This window comes from Sphaerodactylus townsendi, linkage group LG06, assembly GCF_021028975.2.
Source record: "Sphaerodactylus townsendi isolate TG3544 linkage group LG06, MPM_Stown_v2.3, whole genome shotgun sequence".
Lineage (NCBI taxonomy): Eukaryota > Metazoa > Chordata > Lepidosauria > Squamata > Sphaerodactylidae > Sphaerodactylus > Sphaerodactylus townsendi.
Window position 1 is genome coordinate 46,910,295 of NC_059430.1, and position 22,349 is coordinate 46,932,643.

Here is a 22,349-nt window from a genome sequence, read left to right on the forward strand (position 1 = left end):
TATATTCAAGAGAAACAGCATCTTTTGACCATTTGATCTGTTTGAAACCAGATCTTTTCCTGGTTATTAGCATAATCAAGAGCACCATGTGTTAACAGATATTGTGTGCAACTCCTTATTTCTCTTGTTAAATAGTTGTAACCTAGTATTATCAGTGGTTTAGGGTATCGTGCACATGGTAAAAAAATCTCTAGGTATCTGAGTAAGTGATTTCATTTAATGCCACTGTTAGGATGGGGTTTCTTAAAAACCGGACAGTGTTCCATGAAAGGGATGTGGTTATATCCTGGTATGTTAATGAATAGAAGCTTAGTTCTTAGAGATTTCAGAAGCCTCGTGACTGTCAGCCAATTTGTATAGCAAATGTGTCATTCAGCAAGATTATAGCAAATATAAAAAGACAAATCTCTGGTGTCCAAACTTTTTCAGACCGAAATGGTCTTCTTCAGTACATCAATATTCTGTGTGGGAACTCTAGCCTTCCTAGCATAGGGGCAAAAAATCCAAACTTCACATATATGCTACAGGGGTCAGTGCTATCAGTCACAGACTAGGAAAGGGATTTGGGCGTCTTAGTTGATAGTTCCATGGGAATGTCAACTCAATGCATGGCAGCTGTGAAAAAGGCAAACTCTATGCTGGGGATAATTAGGAAAGGAATTGATAATAAAACTGCAAGGATTGTCATGCCCTTATATAAAGCAGTGGTGCGACCACACTTGGAGTACTGTGTTCGGTTCTGGTCGCCACATCTCAAAAAGGATATCGAAGAGATAAAAAAAGTGCAGAGAAGGGCAACCAGGATGATTGACGGATTGGAGCACCTTCCTTGTGAGGAGAGGCTACAGCATTTGGGACTCTTTAGTTTGGAGAGGAGACGTCTGATGGGGGATATGATTGAAATCTATAAAATTATGCATGGGGTAGAAAATGTTGACAGAGAGAAAATTTTCTCTCTTTCTCACAATACTGGGGGGAAGAATAAGGACTAATAAAAGGAAACACTTCTTCACGCAACGTGTGATTCATGTTTGGAATATGCTGCCACAGGAGGTGATGATGGCCACTAACCTGGATAGCTTTAAAAGGGGCTTGGACAGATTTATGGAGGAGAAGTCGATCTATGGCTACCAATCTTGATCCTCTTTGATCTGAGATTGCAAATGCCTTAACAGACCAGGTACTCACGAGCAGCAGCAACAGAAGGCCATTGCTTTTACATCCTGCATATGAGCTTCCAAAAGCACCTGGGGGGCCACTGCGAGTAGCAGAGTGCTGGACTAGATGGACTCTGGTCTGATCCAGCAGGCTCTTTCTTACGTACTTATGTTCTTGGAGGTTTGGTTATTTCATTGTGGCTTATCTTTAATTGGATTGTCAAATCTATATAGTACATGGGAATGATGAAAATAATGAGATCTCTCAATTGTTCCTTCCTAGAAGGTGAAATTAAAGAGGAATCAGCCTGACTTTACATGTGACAGTGGCATACAGTGGGGTAATATTTTCTGTCGGCTTCATAGATTATTCAGCTTTCAGTTGTTTTTTCTGGTCAGGAACATGATATCTGTATCTAGGGAGATGACTTCAAGTTGCTCATAATCTCTTTCAACTGACTCATAAGCATAAAGGTTTAATTGTATGCCAGCACTTGCAGGAAATTGTCAGTTAGATTACCAAAGTGACTGAATTCATGGGTGACTCTTCCAGCAATAGTATTCTGTATTCTGTTTGAGTTCTCAGTTTTAACGTGGTTTTTAATCAGAACATTTGTGGGCCACCTCTTCTGAATTGCTGGAGGTAGCTCATACAGCAGTGTTTTTAACTATTATCGTACGCTGCCTTGAACCATGAGGAAAGATGGGATATAAATGTTTTCATAAATAAGGAGGATATCTTTGGGTGGAGTACACAATATGGGAGGAGACAGTCCTTCAGGTACCCCTGCAACAAGCTATTGTGCCTTTATTGTGCCCTCATCCGAGAATGATAACACCCATGTGCCCAATTCCTAACAATAACCTGGCTGCCATGTTCTGTATCAAATTGAAATTTCCCAGCAGCTTTCAAAGGCAGTCTCATGTAGAGCATGGTACAATAATTTGAATGTCATCAGAAAATGGATCACTATAGCCAGATAATGGTTTAAAGAACTGCAATTTAGGCTTTGGTTCAAAGCAAAATTTGTCTTCTTTCTGAAGAGGAATTTTTGACAGTTTCAAGTATGTGATGTAAATATGGACAATATTGGTAGATTATACCATAAAATGTTGTTAATTGTGTAGTTCTTGAGAGAGACCAAGAGAGGCTGACCAACTGGATGATAGAACAAAAGAGCAAATCAGTGAAACAGCTAAGAGTAAAGTGTTCTGATTGGATGTGAGGATATGATTGAGAGGAGAGCTAGAAAGGTAGGGTTTTGTAAAGTGAGGTACCGTATGTACTCGTGTATAAGTCAGCCCGCATATAAGTCGAGGCACCTAATTTTACCACAAAAAACTGGGAAAACTTATTGACTCGCGTATAAGTCGAGGGTGGGAAATGCAGCAGCTACTGTTAAATTTCAAAAATAAAAATAGATACCAATAAAATTACATTAATTGAGGCATCATTAGGTTAAATGTTTTTGACTATTTATTTCAAAGAAAAACAGTAAACTATTTCTGTAAGTGGGAAAGAGGGTCAACAAAAACAATATGGTCTCAACAATAACTTTAAAAGTACCAAAACCTTAGCTCAACCAGCAACCAAGCTAAAACACAAGAGTTAAAATCCTTCAAAACTGGATTTTTGGTCAGGGGAGGAATGTTTATGTTAGCAGTACCAACATTTCAGAGTATCTTTAGGAGACCCTCCTGATGATACCACCCAGGTTTGGTGAAGTTTGGTTCAGGAGGTCCAAAGTTATGGACCCTCAAAATGTAGCCCCATCTACTATTAGTTCCCATTGGAAACAATGGGGAATGGGGCACCCCCTTTGGGGGTCCATAACTTTGGACCCCTGAACCAAACTTTACCAAAATTGGGTGGTATCATCAGGAGAGTCTCTTGAAAAATCCCTGAAATTTTGGTGCTGCTACCAGGGGTAGGGAACCTGCGGCTCTCCAGATGTTCAGTAACTACAATTCCCATCAGCCTCTGTCAGCATGGCAAATTGGCCATTCTGGTAGGGGCTGATGGGAATTGTAGTTCCTGAACATCTGGAGAGTCGCAGGTTCCCTACCCCTGTGCTAGCCTAAAAACTGCGCCCCCTGGCGGCTGACAAAGTAAAAACCCTAAAATATTTTTAAAATACACCTGACTCGCGTATGAGTCAAGAAGGGCTTTTTCAGCACAAAAAATGTGCTGAAAAATTCAACTTATATGCGAGTATATATGGTAGTTAGGAAAGGAAATTATTAATGATAAGCTCAGGAAATATTGGGTTTACTATTATTGATTTTGAGTGCTCCCCACCCCGATTTGTATACCTTTTTAGAATTGAACTGGAGGTAGAAAGAAGTAGATGAATCTGTATGTTCCTGAAAATAAAATCTGATGATTTTTATTTTAAACATTATGTCTTCCATAGTTCTTCAGAAACCAAAGAATAGTGGTTTTGAGGTTAATCCTTAATCTACTAGTCCATAGTTATTTTGTTACTTATGTACCCTAGAAAACAACATTATTTTCAGCACATGAAGTGATAGTTTACAAGCTGTTTTCTTTTCTGTTATCTCTTTTTGTTTCCTAAATAGCAATACATTAGTGTTCTTTTGCTGGGATGCCTAAATCTCAGGATCTCCAGTGTGTATGGACTGTAAAGAATAGAAACAAAAAAACTATTTGTGGTCTACCAGGAAAAAATAAAAACATGAAAAAGTGCCACTGCTCCTGAGAATCCTCATTCAATTAAGCTTCAGTACAAAGAACAGGGAATGGTCTAGATTTAATTGTAAGTTCTGCTCTAGTAGGGTTTTGCATTCACCTCTAATAGAAAGGTTGACATGTTTCAGTACACTGGTAGCTGTTGCATGGTTGACCCGCTCTTATTGCCACTTTCAAAGGAAATGTGCTCAGAAAATTCTTTAACGTTCTGTAAGTGCCACCTATTCTGTATATTTATTGCTTGGAACATCCTTTTCCAGCATCTACTATTGTGTGAGAAAGGAAGTTGGACTTATTTACAAGATTCCTTGAAGGTATCTGTTGAGAGAGCTGATAGACACATCTACAATGTTTGGGGATAAGGGTTGACTAGTGTGGATTAGTCAGAGTTCCTCTGTATATCCATGCTCCTCTTTGCATTCAGTTCTCTGTTTTGTATTTCTAAGGCTACTTGTTTTTGTTATTTCCTAGAGATAATCAGCTACAGCTCTATCTCCAAGACTTCAGCAAGTGATAGTCCAATTACCAATGGCTGGCTCTGCCCCGCCCTTGCTCCACTCAGGCACAAGTGCTTGGAAAGTGAGAAGCTGCAGGGAAAGTGCTTGGAAAGTGAGAAGCTGCAGGGATTTTTTGTTCTGACGTGCTTCCGCTCCTGGTGTCCGCCATGGAAGAAGCATGTTGGCACAAGATTTCTTGCCCCAGTTTGTTCTAGCTGTCAGCATGTGGCAGCTGACCCATGGGTAATCTCCCATACTGAAGTTATTTGGTCCTGCCTTCTGGTAGGAGAAATTAAAATTTTCTGGCACATTTCCTGTCTTTTGTAACAGAACAAGCTTCACAATAAGTCCAGCTTCCCTTTTTTAGAAACAATTATTTGTCTTTTGTTTGGGGGTAGGGAATTTATTCCAGGTACTTCAGAAACAGAAATATGAATAAAGTTTACCATCTGCAGAGAAATATTTGTACATAAATTGACATAATTTGAGCACAATTTATAGTGATATACTAAATATCCCAGGATGACTTTTAAGTGTACTACCGCTCTGACAGTGCAGTTCTGAGCAGAGATACACCTGTCTAAGCCAGTTGGCTTCAACAGACTTAGAAGGGTGTAACTCTACGTAGGATTACACTAAGTCCTATAGATGTATTTCTGAATTTCTGCCAAGTTGATGTAACAGAGGGTGTGTGTATAAATGAGAGTGCATAGACATCTCTGTAGAACAAAAAGTACAAAAAGTAATCTAGTTAGAAAAGTGACTTCCTCTCAATTTTATGAACATTTTCTCAGAGGTTATTCCTCATATGCATAGGATCACATCCTTTCTTCTCCATAATCATCAGATGTGCATACTTTCCCAGAAAAGACATCATGGTGCTCTTCTGCAAAGAGCTTGCTTCCAGTGATTCTGCAAGTATAATTTAGTAAGTGGAAGTGGCAAGATAGGTTTCAAGTTTACCTTTTGCTTCAGGGTGTCCAAGGGCATTTCCTGATATATCTTTGGCGTGCAGGCAAAATATCTGTACATACTTAACATATGGTTTTGAGCCAGATTTTCAAAATTAAGATTTAACAGCATTTTAAACTGAAGTTTTGTTGTATCACACCACTTTAAATATCCCTGATTAGTGCAGTGTAAGTCTGGTCATACGACTCAGAATGTGATCGGTTTGTGTGTGGAAAAGAGCATTCCAAAGAGGCATCTGCTGTTAATGGATGAAGCATGAACTTTTTCTTTTTCATCCGTTTTCATCCATTTTTTCTGTATATTTAGGTTGCAGAACTGCTGACTTGGTTCTGCAAGCTAGTAGCATAGTGTCACAATATCAGGCTTCAAAAGGTGCACCATTTGCCCTTCTGTGTTCCTCTATAGCTGCCATTTCCCCCTTCATGCCATGGGGTGAGCACTTTTAAAATCAGCAATTACTAGATAGGTAGAGCATTTTAACAATCTATGTATCAGGTCTTCTGAATTACCAGCTTTCATTTTTAAAAAGTAACTCCCTAACCTTTTTGTTTCTGAAATACTTTTCTTTAAAATTACAGCTGGGAATTTAGAGAACCTAACAGATAGTTATGTTACAACCCCATAGCAATCTAGCAACTGCCAACATTTTAAATACCTAAACAAGGTCCCCAGTGGCTCATGGGGAGGGATGACAGCTGTAAAGTAATGGGTCAGGGAAACCACTATCAGGAAACCCTGTTGCCTTTGTACTGAATTGGCAGCTGCTGAAGCAACAGGAAAACTACAGGGAAATGTTGCCATATGGAAAGATCCCTATGGAAAAACGATGTTTTGAAACTGCTTTCAAAAGCAGGTTGCAATATGGGATGGGAATCAGCCAACAGAAACCCCACTGAGCTTGCCCAGCCAATTAGAAGTGTCTGAAGTAGATCGTTAGATTCTTGTCTGGATCATGCCTTTTCCTTTGAATGTTCAGTATGACTTCATCAGAACACTTTTAAGCTAAGCATGAGCTTTTCATTGGAAGCTAAATGTACTCAAACACATATCTGTGATCAGTTGGAGCTCAAGGAGCCTGGCCGGCATGTTTAAAGAGTTGCATGTTTCCTATCTATGGGCTTTAGATGTTGTAAAATGAAATTGCAAAGATTTGTCAGCTTCAGAAAGTAAGGATTATGCTTGAAAAAAGGTGAATGTGACATTCAGTGTAGTATGTGAAAGCCCAGAGCCATTCCATCTGTTACTTTGGAGACTTCATTTAATGCTGTTGACTAATCTACCTAATATTTCAGAAACTTAAGTACAATAGAAAGCTTTTGACTTCAACTTTTTTCTCTTCCTGTTGTAACAAACAAAATATTTTATAACGGTGAACAAAGGGAGGAAAGATGACTCAATTTCCTTTATTATGAATGTACCTGGGGAATGTTATAACAAAAGTGAGGGTGATGTTGCAGGTTGATTGTGTTTATATTTACAGCCTTCTTCATTGTAAACCCTCGAAGGTACTTGCTTAGAGAGTATTTGGTTGGTTCCAACAGAAGCACTTAAGGAAGATGCTAGTCTTTCCCCCATCTTAACTTCCAAGCAGTCTGCTTATTCTGAAAATTCTTATTTATGGCCAGGAGAGGCTCAGAAGCAAAATACCCCATAGTTACAGGGGACAGCAGTAATTAGGGAAGTCAAGTAAATCATTGCTGCCTCCATCCTTCACTGACAGGAGCCCCCAAGGCACTAAACATTCTTTTCTGTCATCTTTTTAAATTGATAGATAAATGAACTTCCTTCATGAGGAAAGCATTACTCATTCCCATTAACTCACATTGTTCCTGACATGACACGATGATGCAACAAGCCAACAAATAGTGTAATATGATTCATATTTGAAAATTTTCTGGCTCTTGCACTTAGACAAGTAGTCTTAGTGCTTAAATGTCTTTTTTCGGGCATCTTATTCTTCTGTTTTTTTACAGTATATGCTAATTTTCAAACAAGTTGACCAATGGAAAGGAGTAAAAAAGCATCAAAGCGTCAGTTCTGAAAAATGGGTTCCATTCAGAGGGTATCATCTTGCTGGTATGTTTGTGTCTTGGAAGAACAGCCTAGCACTTGTTGCACAAGTATTGTGGCATTGATCCAAAGATGTTCTTGCACTTGTGCAAAAGAAAGTATAAGGTCTATTATTTATTGATTTCTATAGTGTCATCAGTGTTCATGATCCTTGTTCTGAGGAGCTAGCAATCTAAAATAGGGACTTAGGGCAATTGAGGATACACAGAGAAAGTACAACACAGGACTTAACGTGGGCCTGCCATTACTATCCTGGGGATGGTGACAGGTTAATCCTTCCTGCTGTTCTGGCCTATAAGACCCCTTGTGGGCCAGGCTGATTGCTGCAGGCCGGCACAGTTCCACTGGGCTGGCACAGTGCAGGGCCAGAAAGTGCATGGTTATATATGGCCATGCGGGGCAGCTTATGCCCCCCTTTGACCTCCGTCCCCAAGGCCTTCCCACCCACCCCCCTTTTATTGTATGGTTCATTATTTGTTCTTTAAATTGTTATGAGTTCTTGTTTTTATTGTCTGTATTCATGCTCTTTTATCCTTGTGGATCTCTTTTAAGTTTTGTAATCATAATCTTTATTTCCTGTCACAGTGTTGTGTTTCACATAGGATTTAATAGATCTGAAAATGTTGGGATATTTGAAGAGAACTGGGGGAAAAACTCATATCAGTGGGGGAATTCAGTTTTTTCAAAAAAAATTCAGATCTGTTAAATCTTGATCCGAAAAATATTGAAAAAAATTGTTCTACACCCGAGGTCTTGATAGGGAGGCTGACAATGGCAAACCACCTCTGACCATCTCTTGCCTTATGAGGACCCTACAGGGGGTCATCATAAATCAGCTGTGACTCGACAACGTGAACACATGTTCACGCATGCACACACAGAAACAAAGTTGTTGAGAGTCAAAACTGGTAAAGTGCCCATACTGCTGAACTTTTTTCAAACTGCACATTCTGTTAGTTTCAAGTGTTTCAGCTCTTGCACATTATCAAAATATCACAATTGGATTTGACAGCTATCGAGGAGGAAGAGTTGGGGGGCCCGGGGGGAGGGGGGAAGAACAAGCTCCTGTAATATAGCATCACATTGGGGTTTTTTAAATGGTAGTGATCTCTGACTGTGATATGGGCCTGTACAGTGGTTTCTTTGTCAATTGAGTCGTTGCCTATGATGTCCATTTTTATTTGCCCTGACCAGGATGGCCCAGGCTATCCCAATATTATCAAATCTTAGAAACTAAAAAGGCTTGGCTCTGGTCAGTATCTGGATGGGAGACAACCAAGGATGTCCAGGGTTGCTGCACAGATGCAGGTGATGGCTAAGACCTCTGAACATCTCTTGCCTTGAAAACTCTGTGGGATTACATAATTCAAAAGCAACTCAATGGCTCTTCCCCCTCTCCTCCCCAAGACCCTCTGATGTCAAGGGAGTGTGGTTTCAGTTCACAAGGGTGTTATGGGTCTGCCAATCAGGACAGAATCATGAGCAAGCACACCACATTGAACACTCCTCAGTGAGCAGCAGTGTTCTTGTTAGCGTGCAGCTTGTGCGCCTATTGCTGACATCATGTCTTCCTAATGCTGGTTACAGGTGGTGAAATGGATGATTTGAGCTAATATTTACAGAAGAGCACAAATCCGTTTCACTTTGACCTGTATGGATAATTCCTTCAATATCTCTACTCTTTTGTCATTTTTAGCCTTCCATCCGCCTCCATTTTCCCTTCCTATGTAAACTGTATATCTTTTTTCTCTTCAAGTAACAGTTGCTTTGCTGCTGCTTTCTAAATGAAACATCTTTCTCCAGCTCTTAAATTCCTGCTGGCAACCTAGTATATCAACTATTTTTGTAACCAGGTACTAGGAAGAATATTATATATAACACAATGGCGCTCAGAGATATGCATGTGCTTTTGCCTTCTCTTTTTGTGTAAAGCTTGGAACATAGTATATTGAATTCCTAGCTGATCTTTTATTCGGATAGTGATCAGGCCTTAGTGACTTGTTTCACAGGAGAGCCATAAACAGATCGCCTCATGCTTTTGGGGGGGGGGGGGGGGAGAGAGAGAAAAAAACAAACCATTGGAAAACACTGCATTAGAGTGACTAATATTTACCCTTCTCTCCCCCCTCTTGACCTCAGATAATAGCAGGAAAGAGTTATTTGATGGAGAATTGGCATGAGTGAAAGGGTTTAATAACCCTTCACCTTCTCAGAATCAGAGACCCAATTCAGTTTGCCTTGCTCTCACAACTACATTGACATCTGAAAGGGAAAGTTGAAACATCTGACCATGAATCTCCCAAATCAAGGGTAGTTTGTTTTCCATGTTACAGAAAGAAAAGCGTAAGCTTTTACTATCATGCCTCGGGTCTCTTCTGTTCTACTATACTTAGGCCCCTTTCAGATTACCATTCTAAACCAGATATTGTCCGTTGTTGGCCTGATTCCAACTAAAATGGTACAGGAATGGGTGTTTCATACAGCTCAGTTCAATCTGTCTGTGATCTGCCTCTGAAGTGCTCTGGCCATTTCAAACAGAGCTGCACTTTTTTCTTATCTGATTTCACAGCATGTTCTTTTTTGGCTTTTTGGTTTTTAGAAGTTCTATAGTCAGGGGCTGTACTGCCCATGGGGACATGGGGTAACCCATGCACCCAGGTGCACACCATTTCATCACGTGGGGTGGGCACCAGATGCTGGCCAGGTCCCCGCACCTGGCCTCTCCCGCAGCATGGCTATTCGCCTGGCTGCTACCCCCGTGGAGAGGGCAGGAGCCGGCTAAGGGGGGGTTTCAGCAGTGGGTGACCCAGGTGGGCACCATGGTGGCAGGCCAGCCCAGGAGCCTGTCTGTTGCTGCAGCTGCACCTGTCCAAGCTGCTCCCGAGCCCTGGGCTTCCAAGCCCACCCTCTGCGCTGGCTCCTGTAAGTGGAGCATGGCGCCGGGGCACGGCAAGCCGGTCACACCCTCGGGCACCACTTAGGCCCAATACACCACTGTCTACAGTACTATAGCACCATAGCAATCCAGTGCATTCAAATGTTGGTGATATAGCACTGAATTGCTATACGTAGCCCTATCTTAGAACATTTTTTAAAAAGCCCAAAAAGAATGTGTGCGATGAAGGCAAGGAAAAAAGGTCCTTTTGAAGTGCTCCAGATATTTTTAACAACTACCTGCATCAATTCAGAAGCACAAGGAAGAACTAGAAACAGGAGAAAGTACTTTTTATTTAAAAAACACAGCTGAGCTGTGGGATACCAACAGGATACAAGCAGCTTTATCAAAAAATGCAAAAAAAACCCCCAAACTGTTAGCAGCCAGGAGCCAAAACGGTTGCGTCTAAAATGACACAAAAAATCCGCTACCCACCAGCTGCTAAATCGAATTACAAGGGCAGTTCGAAAGGAGTCCTAAATAAATTTGGCTGCTGCTTTTTAAATGTGAAGTTAGTAAAGATCATATTTGACAATACTTCCACTGAGAATTCTGAATGTATAAAACAATATTACAGCTTTGTTCCAGAAATATCTCAAAACCCATAAAGGTTGAAAAAACAGGAGCAAAACAGAGGGGTAGTTCTCTGGTTACCAAGAATGTTCGTAATAATTTGTTCTCGCAGAAGAATTCTCAAATGTGAAATTTGTTCTGTTTTTTTTCCAATCAAGCTACAGTTTATCAATCTTTGGGAAGGTTGCCAGTTAAGCTGGCCTTATTGTTGAGGCATTCCTGGGTATAGCATACAAAGACAGCCATAACTCGTTGTGTTCAAGAAGATTCTATACTGATATTTAATACCAGGTACCACCAACGTGTGTGGACTAAAGCCAGTTAACTGATGAACAAACAGTTTTCCTCATTGCGCGCTATTGCATTGATTCTTGAAGTAGGTACATATTGCTTAAAATAAAAAGTGTGTATATGTTTTATATAGCAATTTAAAGTGGGGAAAACTAAAATCATGGACCATATGGAATCACTTGATTTTTTTTTAATGATGAGAATTGTAGCTATTTAAACATTTAAATTTCTGCTTCTTGTGGATATAATATACAGTTGAAAAGATGATGGTGTTGTGTTGAGAAGAGTATTGGAAAAGAAACAGGAACAGCCGCTGTTATTTAAATGTAGACTTCTGTACTTTTTTGTTAATTTAAGTTATTTGTATTTGTAGTCTAAGTAGCACCAGTTTTTTGGTTGTCAAGAGAAGCTGTGAAGTACATGTTAAGTAGTGTTTATAATAGGTTTCCAAACACACCAGGAACAGTTTTCTGAAAATAAGAACATCTCACATCATAGAGTCCCATATATGTGGTTTATTTAATAAAACTGGAATAAGAGAAGACTTTGCATTACTGGAAATCCTAATTGGGAACTCACTAATAGCCCACTCGAGAGGTCAGGGTTGGCACAGCTGCTGTGCCGCCTCCAGAGGACTTCCAGGCAGCATGGGAAAGCAGAAATTGGGCTGAAAAGCAGGCAATCCCCTGTTCTTCTGCAGCTAACTTTCGCTTGATTTTGTTTTGGTTGTAATGTTTGTTTACCCTTCATAATTTTAACAACTTAGTATTTCGCTTGGCATTACTTAGCCATCATAAGATAAGAAGCCAGGTCCTCATATAGTAAAATTACTTAGATGACGATTAGCAAAGTGTTGGAATAAATAGGCATTTCCTATAACAAAGGCATGTACTGTTTAATTTCTTCAGAAATGGCCTGGAAGTGGGAATGTAGTTTGGCAGCCAGATTTTTTAATGGTACCAAATTACTGAGGATGCTGAAATCCAAAGTGGGTTGTGAAGAGTTCGATGGGGATATCTCCAAATTTACAGATAGGTCGTCCTTTCTTCCTCTTGCTGGAAGTCAAAGACACCCAATGAGGTTATTAGTCAGTAGATTCAGGACAGGTAATAGGAACTACTCCTTCGCTCTACAAGTAATTTGAATGTGGAATTCATTGCCACTGCACATAGTAATGGCCAGCAGCCCAGGTAGTTATGAAAGCAGATTAAGACAAATTTATAGCTATTAGCCATGATGACTGCAAGGAATCTCCTTACCCAGAGGATGTTAGGAGGCAATTTCAGGGGAAGGCTTGGCTTCTGTATCCTGATGGTTGGTCTTCCAGGGAAACTGGTTGGCTGCTTTTGAAGCAGGATAATGGACTTGATGGGCCACTGATCTGATTCAGCAGGACACCTTTGACAATGTTCTTACGCAGTGGACATTAATATTGCAAGGCTCTTTGGTTGGGGTGTGTCATTTTGTACAATTTGAAATATCAGAATTCAAGCAGAACAAATATTATTATTCTGCTTGTGGTGGTAGTTGTAGGCATTCAATGCATTACATTTCCAACAGTCAAATGCCCCACCCTGTTAGCTGTTCTTTTTCATATTATGTCACTTTGAATTGGTCATGCTAATTGTTTTTATCTTCCTGTTCTTGGAATGTTTCCAACATTATTGATTATACATGTAATAATCTAAATATAGTAATATGTATGTGAACTTCTGTACTATGTAGTCTAAAATCACATTTTTATTCCATGCCATCTCCCCTACATTCAGCATATCATTCATGATCAGACTGGATCCCAACCCCTCTCAAGATTTAGTTAAGTAATGGTCAAGATATGAAGTATCCATGGGAACCATGGACTAACTATGTAAATAGCATCGAGGGCACTAAGATATGTCCTATTGAGTACTGAAACAAATCAGTAGGGTGGTTAATCCTTTTCTTATAGAGTGGTGATGAAAATAGAAGGGAACAAAGATTTATGGAATGGTTTGCTCTGACTTAAAGTTATTCCGTAAATTGCTTGGAAGAGGTATGATTAAGCAAAGTTTGTCTTGAAGAAGTAATTAGAATAGAAACAAATTAAAGAGTTATTCTGTATGCATTATATTAATTTAATATTACGATACTTATTTATTTACATTTTCAGGGGGGTATTGATGAGGAATTGAAGAGGTGATTATATACCTTGTGTTAGCGTGTGCAATTGTAAGTGTATTAAGGTTGTTTATTAGGTGCTATATCTTTTTTATAGTACGCTTTATGTTGTGTTCTTGGTTTTTTGTTATTTTGTTAACAAGAAAACCTTAATAAAAATAATTTAAAAAAAAATGAAGTATCATCGCAACCACAATTATGAATGGATAAATAAGCCAAGCCCAAAGCTAGAGAGTTCGAAAAACTATATTGCAGAAAGATCTGGATACAGTGACATCAGAAAATAAGTCATCCTCAGAAGTTCTGAGACTAGGAATAAAAAAAAATTACTTTCCACCAATTTGTGAGGTACATCGATGAAAAGAAAATACATGTAGCCCTCTGGGGGAGGGCGGTTTATAGATGATGATGATGATGATGATGATGATGATGATGATGATGATGATGATGATGATGATGATGATGATGATGATGATGATGATTATGTATGTATGTATGTCCAGGTGATGGGAGAATATAGTAGTAGTGTCTTAAAGTGTTTAAATGCATTTGCACTCTTATTTATTGTGGATAAATTCTATACTCTTGACCTTTTGCTTGTACTTGGAGATGCATTCAGATTTTTGCCTTGGTAATAGAAAACAAAGCAGCATTATCGCATTGGGCTGTTTGTAGCATCACAAGATTACATTTGTTATATGTAGATGTTTGTGATGTAGGAATCAAGTGCAAATTGAAACAAATTGTAGTCTCTTGTATTGAGGCCTTGTTGATTAGCAAGCTGCCTCACCTTTTGGTGTGAGACTTAATTGTATATTGTTAAACATAATTCGTCACTTTAATTATAGAACACTCTGAACGGATTATTTAACCCTACCTTTCAGATTTGAAACTGCCTTTCAACAGTAACAATTTATATTTTCAGGATCTGAACAAACGTTTGTCCCTACCCGCAGACATCAGAATACCTGATGGATATCTTGAAAAGCTTCAGATAAACAGTCCACCATTTGATCAGCCAATGAGTCGACGTTCTCGCAGAGCATCATTGGTAAGTTGGTACTCTATTCATTTTTCACAGTTCCAGAAAGGTGGCTATGACAATCTGTAGCAAAAAAAAAACTTTTAACATGTCAAGAATGGAGATGTCTACAGTGGCAAACTGTTTTGTGGGCCATAGCCCTCTCCATGAAATACCAAATGGTTCTGTATCCTACCTTTGTCTTATTTTACAAAATATAGTTACAAAACAGATATTTAAAATAGTGACAGAAACTTTTGGGAGGAGAATTTCTGGCATATTGTTTTATAGTCTTTTTTAAAAAGTTCAAAGGAAAATGTATTGTCGAAGGCTTTCACTGCCAGATTCAACTGGTTGTTGTGGGGTTTTTGTGGGTTGTGTGTCCAGTGTGTAACAGACTTCTCTCTGCGATACACCTCTGAAGATGCCAGCCACAGATGTAGACGAAATGTTAGGAACAAGATCTACCAGAACACGGCCACACAGCCCAGAAAACCCACAACAACCAGTTCAAAGGAAAAATGCCAAAATGGAATTATTCGCAGATTTGAGGGTAGAGATGAGTTTCAACAAATTCTGGGAGTGGCACATCAGCTACTGAATGTTTCTCTTCCATCTTTAAATGTGCTATTTATATTGCTATGCCTATTGATTACCCCTGGTAGTGGGTCAAAACTGTTATTGAGATATTTTGTGTTAACTTGACTGGATTATGCATTAATGTGTGCTCTGCACCTGATGGCTGGCAAGTGGGTGACCCCCCCCCCTTCCTGCTTGCTCACCGGGCCACCCACTTGCCAGCCAGCTTGGTGCTACAGAGCTGTTTTCCATACCTGCCTACTACTAGGACAGCTACTCTCTCCCCTTCTTTGCCTGCCTGCAGCGCTGTCTCCTCTGCCTGAGTGGCTTATGTGGTTCCATTTAGGATTTTTTAAAAAGAACCACATTTTTTGTATCTTTTTGAACTCTTGCCTACTTATATAACCAGTTTGTCCATCTGATGAATTGTGGTCTGGAACACAAAAGTTTGTTTAAATTACTTTAGTTCAGAAAAACTCCTATTAACAATACAACATGAATATGTAACATTCTTTGGTTTGATTTAGAGAGTTGGATTTTTCATTTGACCTTGTACCGTTCCAATCCAATCCAAAAACCTTTATTGGGCATAAAACAGAAGTACCATACATTCCAAATTGACCTTGTATTTAGGATCACCTTTAGATTAGCAGTTGCAGTTATTCTGGTTTTACTGTTGAGACAAAGTCTACCCCATCACCTCCAATAAATCGGTAGTCCCTTTACCACTTGCTGGATGTGGCATGAGATTCATAATGTCGATTACCAAAAGTTACTTCTGTTTAGGCATCCACTTGAATTATTTAATTATGACTCTGCCAGGTTCCTGTTTCTGAGTTCATAACTCCCTAAAGGGTTATAGTACTCTTTTTCAGTAATTTGGCTGAGAGGATAATGGTGTTAGTGCAGAGAAAAATAAGCAGATTCTTTCTAACTGCTGTCCTCCCAAATTAGGTTTAATAAAAGGGCAAAATGGTTCACATGAAGATGACAAATCCTAGCTCCATGTGAGGTCTGAACTGACTGTGATTTACCTAGGAAAGAGACCTTTCAGTGTGGTTGAAATCTCATTGGAAAGGTTAGCTTGGTATGCTGTAGCTGTGGAGGCTTCCCATACCATTACTGATCCAAGGAAAACCTCAGGGCGATACTCCTTGTGATGTTTTCATTATGCACATATTTTGTGTATATTTTACTTCTGTGTTTTAAGGTGGAGTTTATATTATGTTGCTCTAATTTAAATGCAAACCTGTAAAGAAGTGTGTTATGATTGCACTAGCAGTAAAGCCCATTTTATGGTTTAATAACATGGACTCTGGGGGGGGGGAGTGCACTGCTTTTCCTGCCTGTCCACTCCCCTCCTCTTCTGCCACCACTTTTCTCTGCTCCCAACTCACCTTTCATTTCGATGCTGCTGCTAAGTAACCCAATCCAACCTGGGTTGGTATTTGGGGACTGGGGAGAAGAGGGGAGGGGAAGGCTTGTGCTGGGTCTGTGCCATTCCAGGTTGATGTTTGGGGTGAGAGAGGATGGATGAGGGAAGGGGGAGGCTTGTGGCAGGCCCAGTGAGCTCAGAATACTCCAAAAGGTGTCTTATAGAGGTTACATACAAGGGATCTCAGAGAAAGAGTAAAATCTTTCATTCTTTCCCCCCCTCCTTCGGCATGTGTCCTGCTAATGACTGATTTCTGCTTAAATTACAAAATGTAATTTGCCATTCAAGCTAGCAGAAATTCTGTTTATCTTTAACTTCATCTATCTATCTTTAACTTCATCTATATCACCTTCACCTTCACCTTTATTCCCAATAGGATTTTTTATTTTTTGAAAAATATGTCTGAGGGAGCATATGAATGGCATTTAGAGACTGCCTATACAGAAATGGTTCTTCTTCATGCTACTAGAACTTGGTGTAGGTCAGCAGAGCTGTTTGGCAGTGAGCTTAGGTCTGATAAAATAATTTTTAAAAAACCAATTAATGTGAAGTATTTATGCCTCTCAGGAATTACAGAACAGATTCGTGAAATATAAGTCTCTAAAAAGCCTTTAGTCTTAATTGTAAATGTAATTTCCATGTTTGGCAGCAGCATCTCTCTTGAGTAGGGCTTGTTCCTAGACCCTGTGCTGTTCAGCTTTTTTATAAATAACTTGGAAGAGGGCATAGTGGGGATACTGATCAGATTTGCAGATGACACGAAATTGAGAGAGACTGCTGACAGTGGTAAAGACAGAATCAGGATTCAAAATAATCTTGACAGGCTGGAACATTGGGCCAAGCCAACAAAATGAATTGCAATAGGGATAAATGTGGTCTTACATTTAGGAACTATAAAGATATAGATACATCTCTCTCTCTCTCTCTCTCTCTCTCTCTCTCTCTCTCTCTCTCTCTCTCTCTCTCTCTCTCTCTCTCAAAGCCACTAGTATACGGTAATGGAGACTTGGATGATGATGACATGTGATTAGAAACCTAGGTGTCTTACAGTACAAACATACTTAGAGTTATGCCACTGTAAGCCATCGACTTCAGCAGAATTAGAAGGATGTGACACTTCATATTGCACTGTTTATCACAAGTTAAACCAGAATCAGCAGTTCTGTTATGTATGCTAAAATAAGATAATTCAGTTTTGGGCTGCACTAAAAGAAGGTTTTCATCCAGATTATGGGAAAGTAATAATTCCAGTCTATATTATGCACATGTCATTCCTCATCTGGAATACTGTGTTCAGTTCTGGGCAGTGGCATACTGCTAATGGGGACATGGGATATCCCATGTCCACAGGTGCATGCCATCAAGCCCCGCCCCTTCCCAGCCTCCCTGCAGGCTGGTTCATGCCTCCCAAGGCCCTGGGGAGGACAAAAACCGGCTTGCAGAGAGGCTGGGGTGGTGCAGTGGGCGTCCCAGGCGGGTGCTGTGGCCGCCCGCCTCCAAACCTCACCTCCCTGCAGGCCGGCTTGTGCCCTCCCGGGGCCTGGGGAGGGCAGAAGCCAGCTTTCAGGGAGGCCAGGGCACTGTGGCGCCCATCCAAGCCACCCCCAAGCCCCGGCCTCCTTGCTGTCTCCTGTAAGTGGGACATGGGGGGACACAGGGAGCCAGGGGCGCGAGGAGGTGGTCATGCCCCTGGACATCATTGAGGCCCAGTACACAGTTGGTTCTGGGCACCTCCATTTAAGAAAGGCAACCTAGAGTGCATCCAGAGGAGGCTGACCAGGATGGTGAGGAGTCTGGAAACCAAACCCTTTGAGGAAAGGTCGAAAAAACTGGACATGTGTAGTCTGCAGAAGAGAAAACTAAGGGAAGACATGATCACTTTCTTCAAACATCTGAAGGACTGTCATATGGATGATGGAGCAACCTTGCTCTCTTTTGGTCCTAGAACTAGGTGCAGGTCTTAGAACTAACAGATTAGAATTGCAAAGAGGTAGTTTTTGGCTAAATATTACAAGAAGCTTTCTAACTATAACTGTAAGGAACCTCAAAGGACTCAAAACAAAGTAACTGAGTTCAGTACGTTTATTTCATAAACTTCAATGATCACAATACACGGAATGCGGATTCTGACTTTCCCGGGCTTAAGGTGTCGCTTTTACGGAACCTTTAGCCACCTCCCCCAAATGTCCCAGCAGAATTCCCACGACAGAACAGAAACAAGCTTCAAACACACAAGATAATCACAGCAAGGTTAAGGCCACAACCACCTCGGGCACGAAGCCCAGAACGAGGAATGCGCCAAGGCCAGGCAGGAAAGAGCAGAAATTAACCCCCACCCTTACACTCCGCCTCCTCCACGAAAGCCCCCTCTCCACCTGGTTTATGAGGGAAAGCCTTATGAAAAGCAGCGATCAAAGGGGGGGCGTCAATGTTTTCAACATACACCCATTGATTATGGCCCGAGGGATATCCCACCCAGGAAACCAAATATTGCAAACGTTTGCGTATGTAACGAGAATCCAGAATAGCATCGATTTCATAGTGTTTGTGGCCATCAACGATCACCGGCGGGGGAACCTCCGTTGGGTCGTGCCAAGCATCTGAATCTGGAGCCCGCTTGAGTAAGCTAGAATGAAATACAGGGTGAATATTACTGAGAGAATTGGGAAATTCTAACCGAGCAGTCACATCATTGATCACCTGGGTGATCCGAAACGGGCCTATGAATTTCTTGCCTAGCTTGGAATATTTATGCACATCCCTAAGGTTTTTGGTAGACAAATAAACCCACGCCCCCACTTGCAGAGGAAAATCCATTCTATGTTTGTCTGCTTGTCTTTTTTGGGCTTCCTGCGCTTGCGAGAGCGAGGAAGAAACGGATTTCCAGCCTTCAGCTAGAGACCGGATCCAGTCACCAAAGTCAGGGGGTTGGAGCGCATGATCAGGGAGCTGGGGTAACGGGGGAAACGAACGACCCGAGACCACTTCAAGCGGAGTTTTATTGGTGCTGCTGTGAACCGCGTTGTTGTAGGCATACTCGGCGAAGGGAAGAAGCTCCGTCCAGTTCTCCTGATGATAGTTGGTGTAGCAACGTAGGTACTGCTCTAGCGTTCTGTTGGTCCGTTCGGTCTGGCCGTCACTTTGCACGTGGTACGGGGCAGCCACAGCCGAGGCCATTCCCAACAACTCCAGGAACGCTTTCCAAAACTTAGATATGAACTGTGGGCCCCTGTCGGAGATCACTCTCTCCGGCGATGAGTGCAAACGATAGATATGTTGAATAAACAATTTGGCCAATTTAGGCACCGAGGGAATGGTGGAACACGGAACGAAGTGCGCCTGTTTGGAAAAGAGGTCCACCACCACCCAAAGTACTGTATTACCATGGCTTTCGGGGAGATCTGTGATGAATTCCATGGAAATCACTTGCCACGGCCGAGCCGCCGGGGGGATGGGGTGTAGTAATCCGTGTGGCTTACCAGGGATGGCCTTAGCCTCTGTGCACGTCGGACACCCTTTTATGTATGCCTCAATGTCCTTGCGCATGGTGCGCCACCAAAACTGCCTCCTAAGTAGGTGGAGCGTTTTCAAAAATCCAAAGTGTCCCGCTTGTCGGGCGTCATGGCCGGCCAGTAGAACCTGCTTACGTAGGGCCGGTGGGACGTACCAGCAGTCACCCCGTCTCCAAACTCCCCCTTGCAACTGCAGGAGGGGGTCAGATTCCTCTTTCGGAACCTCCTGTCGTCCCGCCTCCTCCAGCTGACGTAGAAACGGAGATACAACGTCCGGGACATTCATGGGGGAATGTTTCGGGGGCGTAACTGTCTGGGATCGGGTTACCGCCAAGCCCAATTGAGAAGGTGTGAGAATAGTGCGAGGCATGGCGCATAAGGAAGTGTCCATCCCCTTGGGGAGGCGGGACAGGGCGTCAGCTAATTTGTTGCTATTACCAGGGAAAAAATGGACGGTGAAGTTGAATCTGGAGAAAAAGTCCGCCCATCTTAATTGTTTGGCCGACATTTTGAGTGGAGTAGACAAAGCTGCCAAGTTTTTATGATCCGACCAAACCTGGAACAGGCGCGCGGCGCCTTCCAGCCAATGCCGCCACGTAGACAAAGCCTCCTTAATGGCTGCTGTTTCTTTATCCCCAACTGTCCAGTTGAGTTCAGGGCCGGACAGTTTTTTCAACAAATAAGCACACGGTATGAGTTTGTTATCTTTATTTTTCTGCAAGTGTGCTGCTCCTAGGGCTTTATCTGAAGCATCGACATGCACGACGAAAGGCAAAGTGGGATCTGGGTGTTTCAAAATGGGCTCGGTAGTAAAAGCTGTCTTAAGAGCCTGAAACGATTTTTGACAATCAGGGGACCAGGAGAGGGGAGCCCCGGGTTTCGATGCCTGGGGTCCCTTTCCTTTGGTACGCAGTAAGTCTATGAGTGGTAGAGCAAGCTTAGCAAATTGGGGAATAAAATCTCGATAAAAGTTCGCAAATCCTAGAAACGATTGAAGTTCCTTACGGGTGGTGGGTATCGGCCAATTCACTACAGCTGCAACTTTTGCCGGATCCATCTCCAGGCCCTCTGGAGAGATCCGATACCCTAGGTAATCCATGGAGGTTTGGTGGAAAGCACATTTGGACAGTTTTGCGAACAGGGAATTATCAAGCAGACGTTGCAACACAGCCCTGACCAAACGTTCATGCTCTTCCATCATTTGGGAATATATTAGAACGTCATCCAAATACACCACCACCCCTTTGAACAGAAAATCTTGTAGAACGTCGTTAATAAGTGACGTGAAAGCCCCTGGGGCGCCGGATAGTCCGAATGGCATTACAAGATATTCATACTGGCCAAATTTGGTATTAAATGCTGTTAAATGCTCGAATCCCTCAGCAATTCGTACTCGGTAATAAGCCTCCCTCAGGTCCAGTTTGGTAAAAATACGCCCCTTTCCCAAGGCATTGAGCAGGTCCTTGATCAGGGGCAAGGGGTATTTATTTGACAGCGAAACAGCGTTGAGACCACGATAATCAGTGCACAGACGTAGGGTTCCATCTTTCTTTTTCACAAACAAAACGGGTGCTGCGTGGGTGCTCTTGGTGGCTCGGCGAATGAAACCGCGAGCCAGATTCTTATCGAGAAAGGCTCGAAGCTCCTTCTCCTCGGCTGGGCTCATCTGATATATTCTACCTTTGGGGAGTTGTGCCCCTGGGACCAAGAGGATTTTACAGTCTGTGTCCCAGTTCTGCAAAGACTTTGGCTAAGTCCCAGTACTGTTTGGGAACTCCGGCCAGTTCTGGGCTCGGTTCGCTGGCTAAAGCCATTGCCTGGGGCGACTCGGGATCTTCTTTAGCCTCTGCCGGTGGCTCACCCTCGTGCATGTGATCCCCACAAGGAGGATCGGTGAATCGGACTATGCGTTGCCCCCAGAAGATGGTGGGTTCATGGGAGAGAAGCCAGGGCATGCCCAGCACTATGGGATGTTTGGCGACTGGAGCCAGAATGAAGCTACGTCTTTCCCAGTGTTCAGCACATCGCAGGAGCACTGGTTGGGTTTTGAAACGGGCCGGACCATCGGTGCCCAACGGGCTGCCATCCATTTGAGTAAAGGAAATGGGTTTGGCCAATGCTATACGTTCGAGCTTTAGTTGCTCAGCCACCTGAGGCTTCATAAGGCAGTGGGAGCAACCGTAGTCTACGAGAGCTCGTGCCAGAATATGGGTGTGCTTGGAGGTATTGGTTAGCGTGGTCATAATAGTTATGGGGGCTCCCCCTTCACTCACCGCATCTGGCGCAGGAAACTCTTCCGCAGGACCCGACGACAGGCTCACCCCTTCAGGTTCGGTGTCATCGGCTTCCCCGGGCTCGTCATCATAGGTGGTTTGCGCAGCTCCTTGGGGCCCCCGAGGACCCGTCTTGCGATGAGTTCGTGCCGTTGACTTGCGGGGAG

At 42.2% G+C, this 22,349-nt stretch overlaps 1 protein-coding gene across 3 annotated transcripts in view; it reads left to right on the top strand.

The window, feature by feature from the left end:
- The window catches only part of CDK17 (cyclin dependent kinase 17), a 119,583-nt gene that overhangs the window by 70,356 nt on the left and 26,878 nt on the right, over positions 1-22,349 (top strand). For all 3 annotated transcript variants that reach the window (XM_048502341.1, XM_048502340.1, XM_048502342.1), the window contains exon 5: positions 14,288-14,413. In XM_048502341.1, the coding sequence (XP_048358298.1) occupies positions 14,288-14,413 (126 nt within the window). The remainder of the gene's footprint in view (positions 1-14,287; positions 14,414-22,349) is intronic.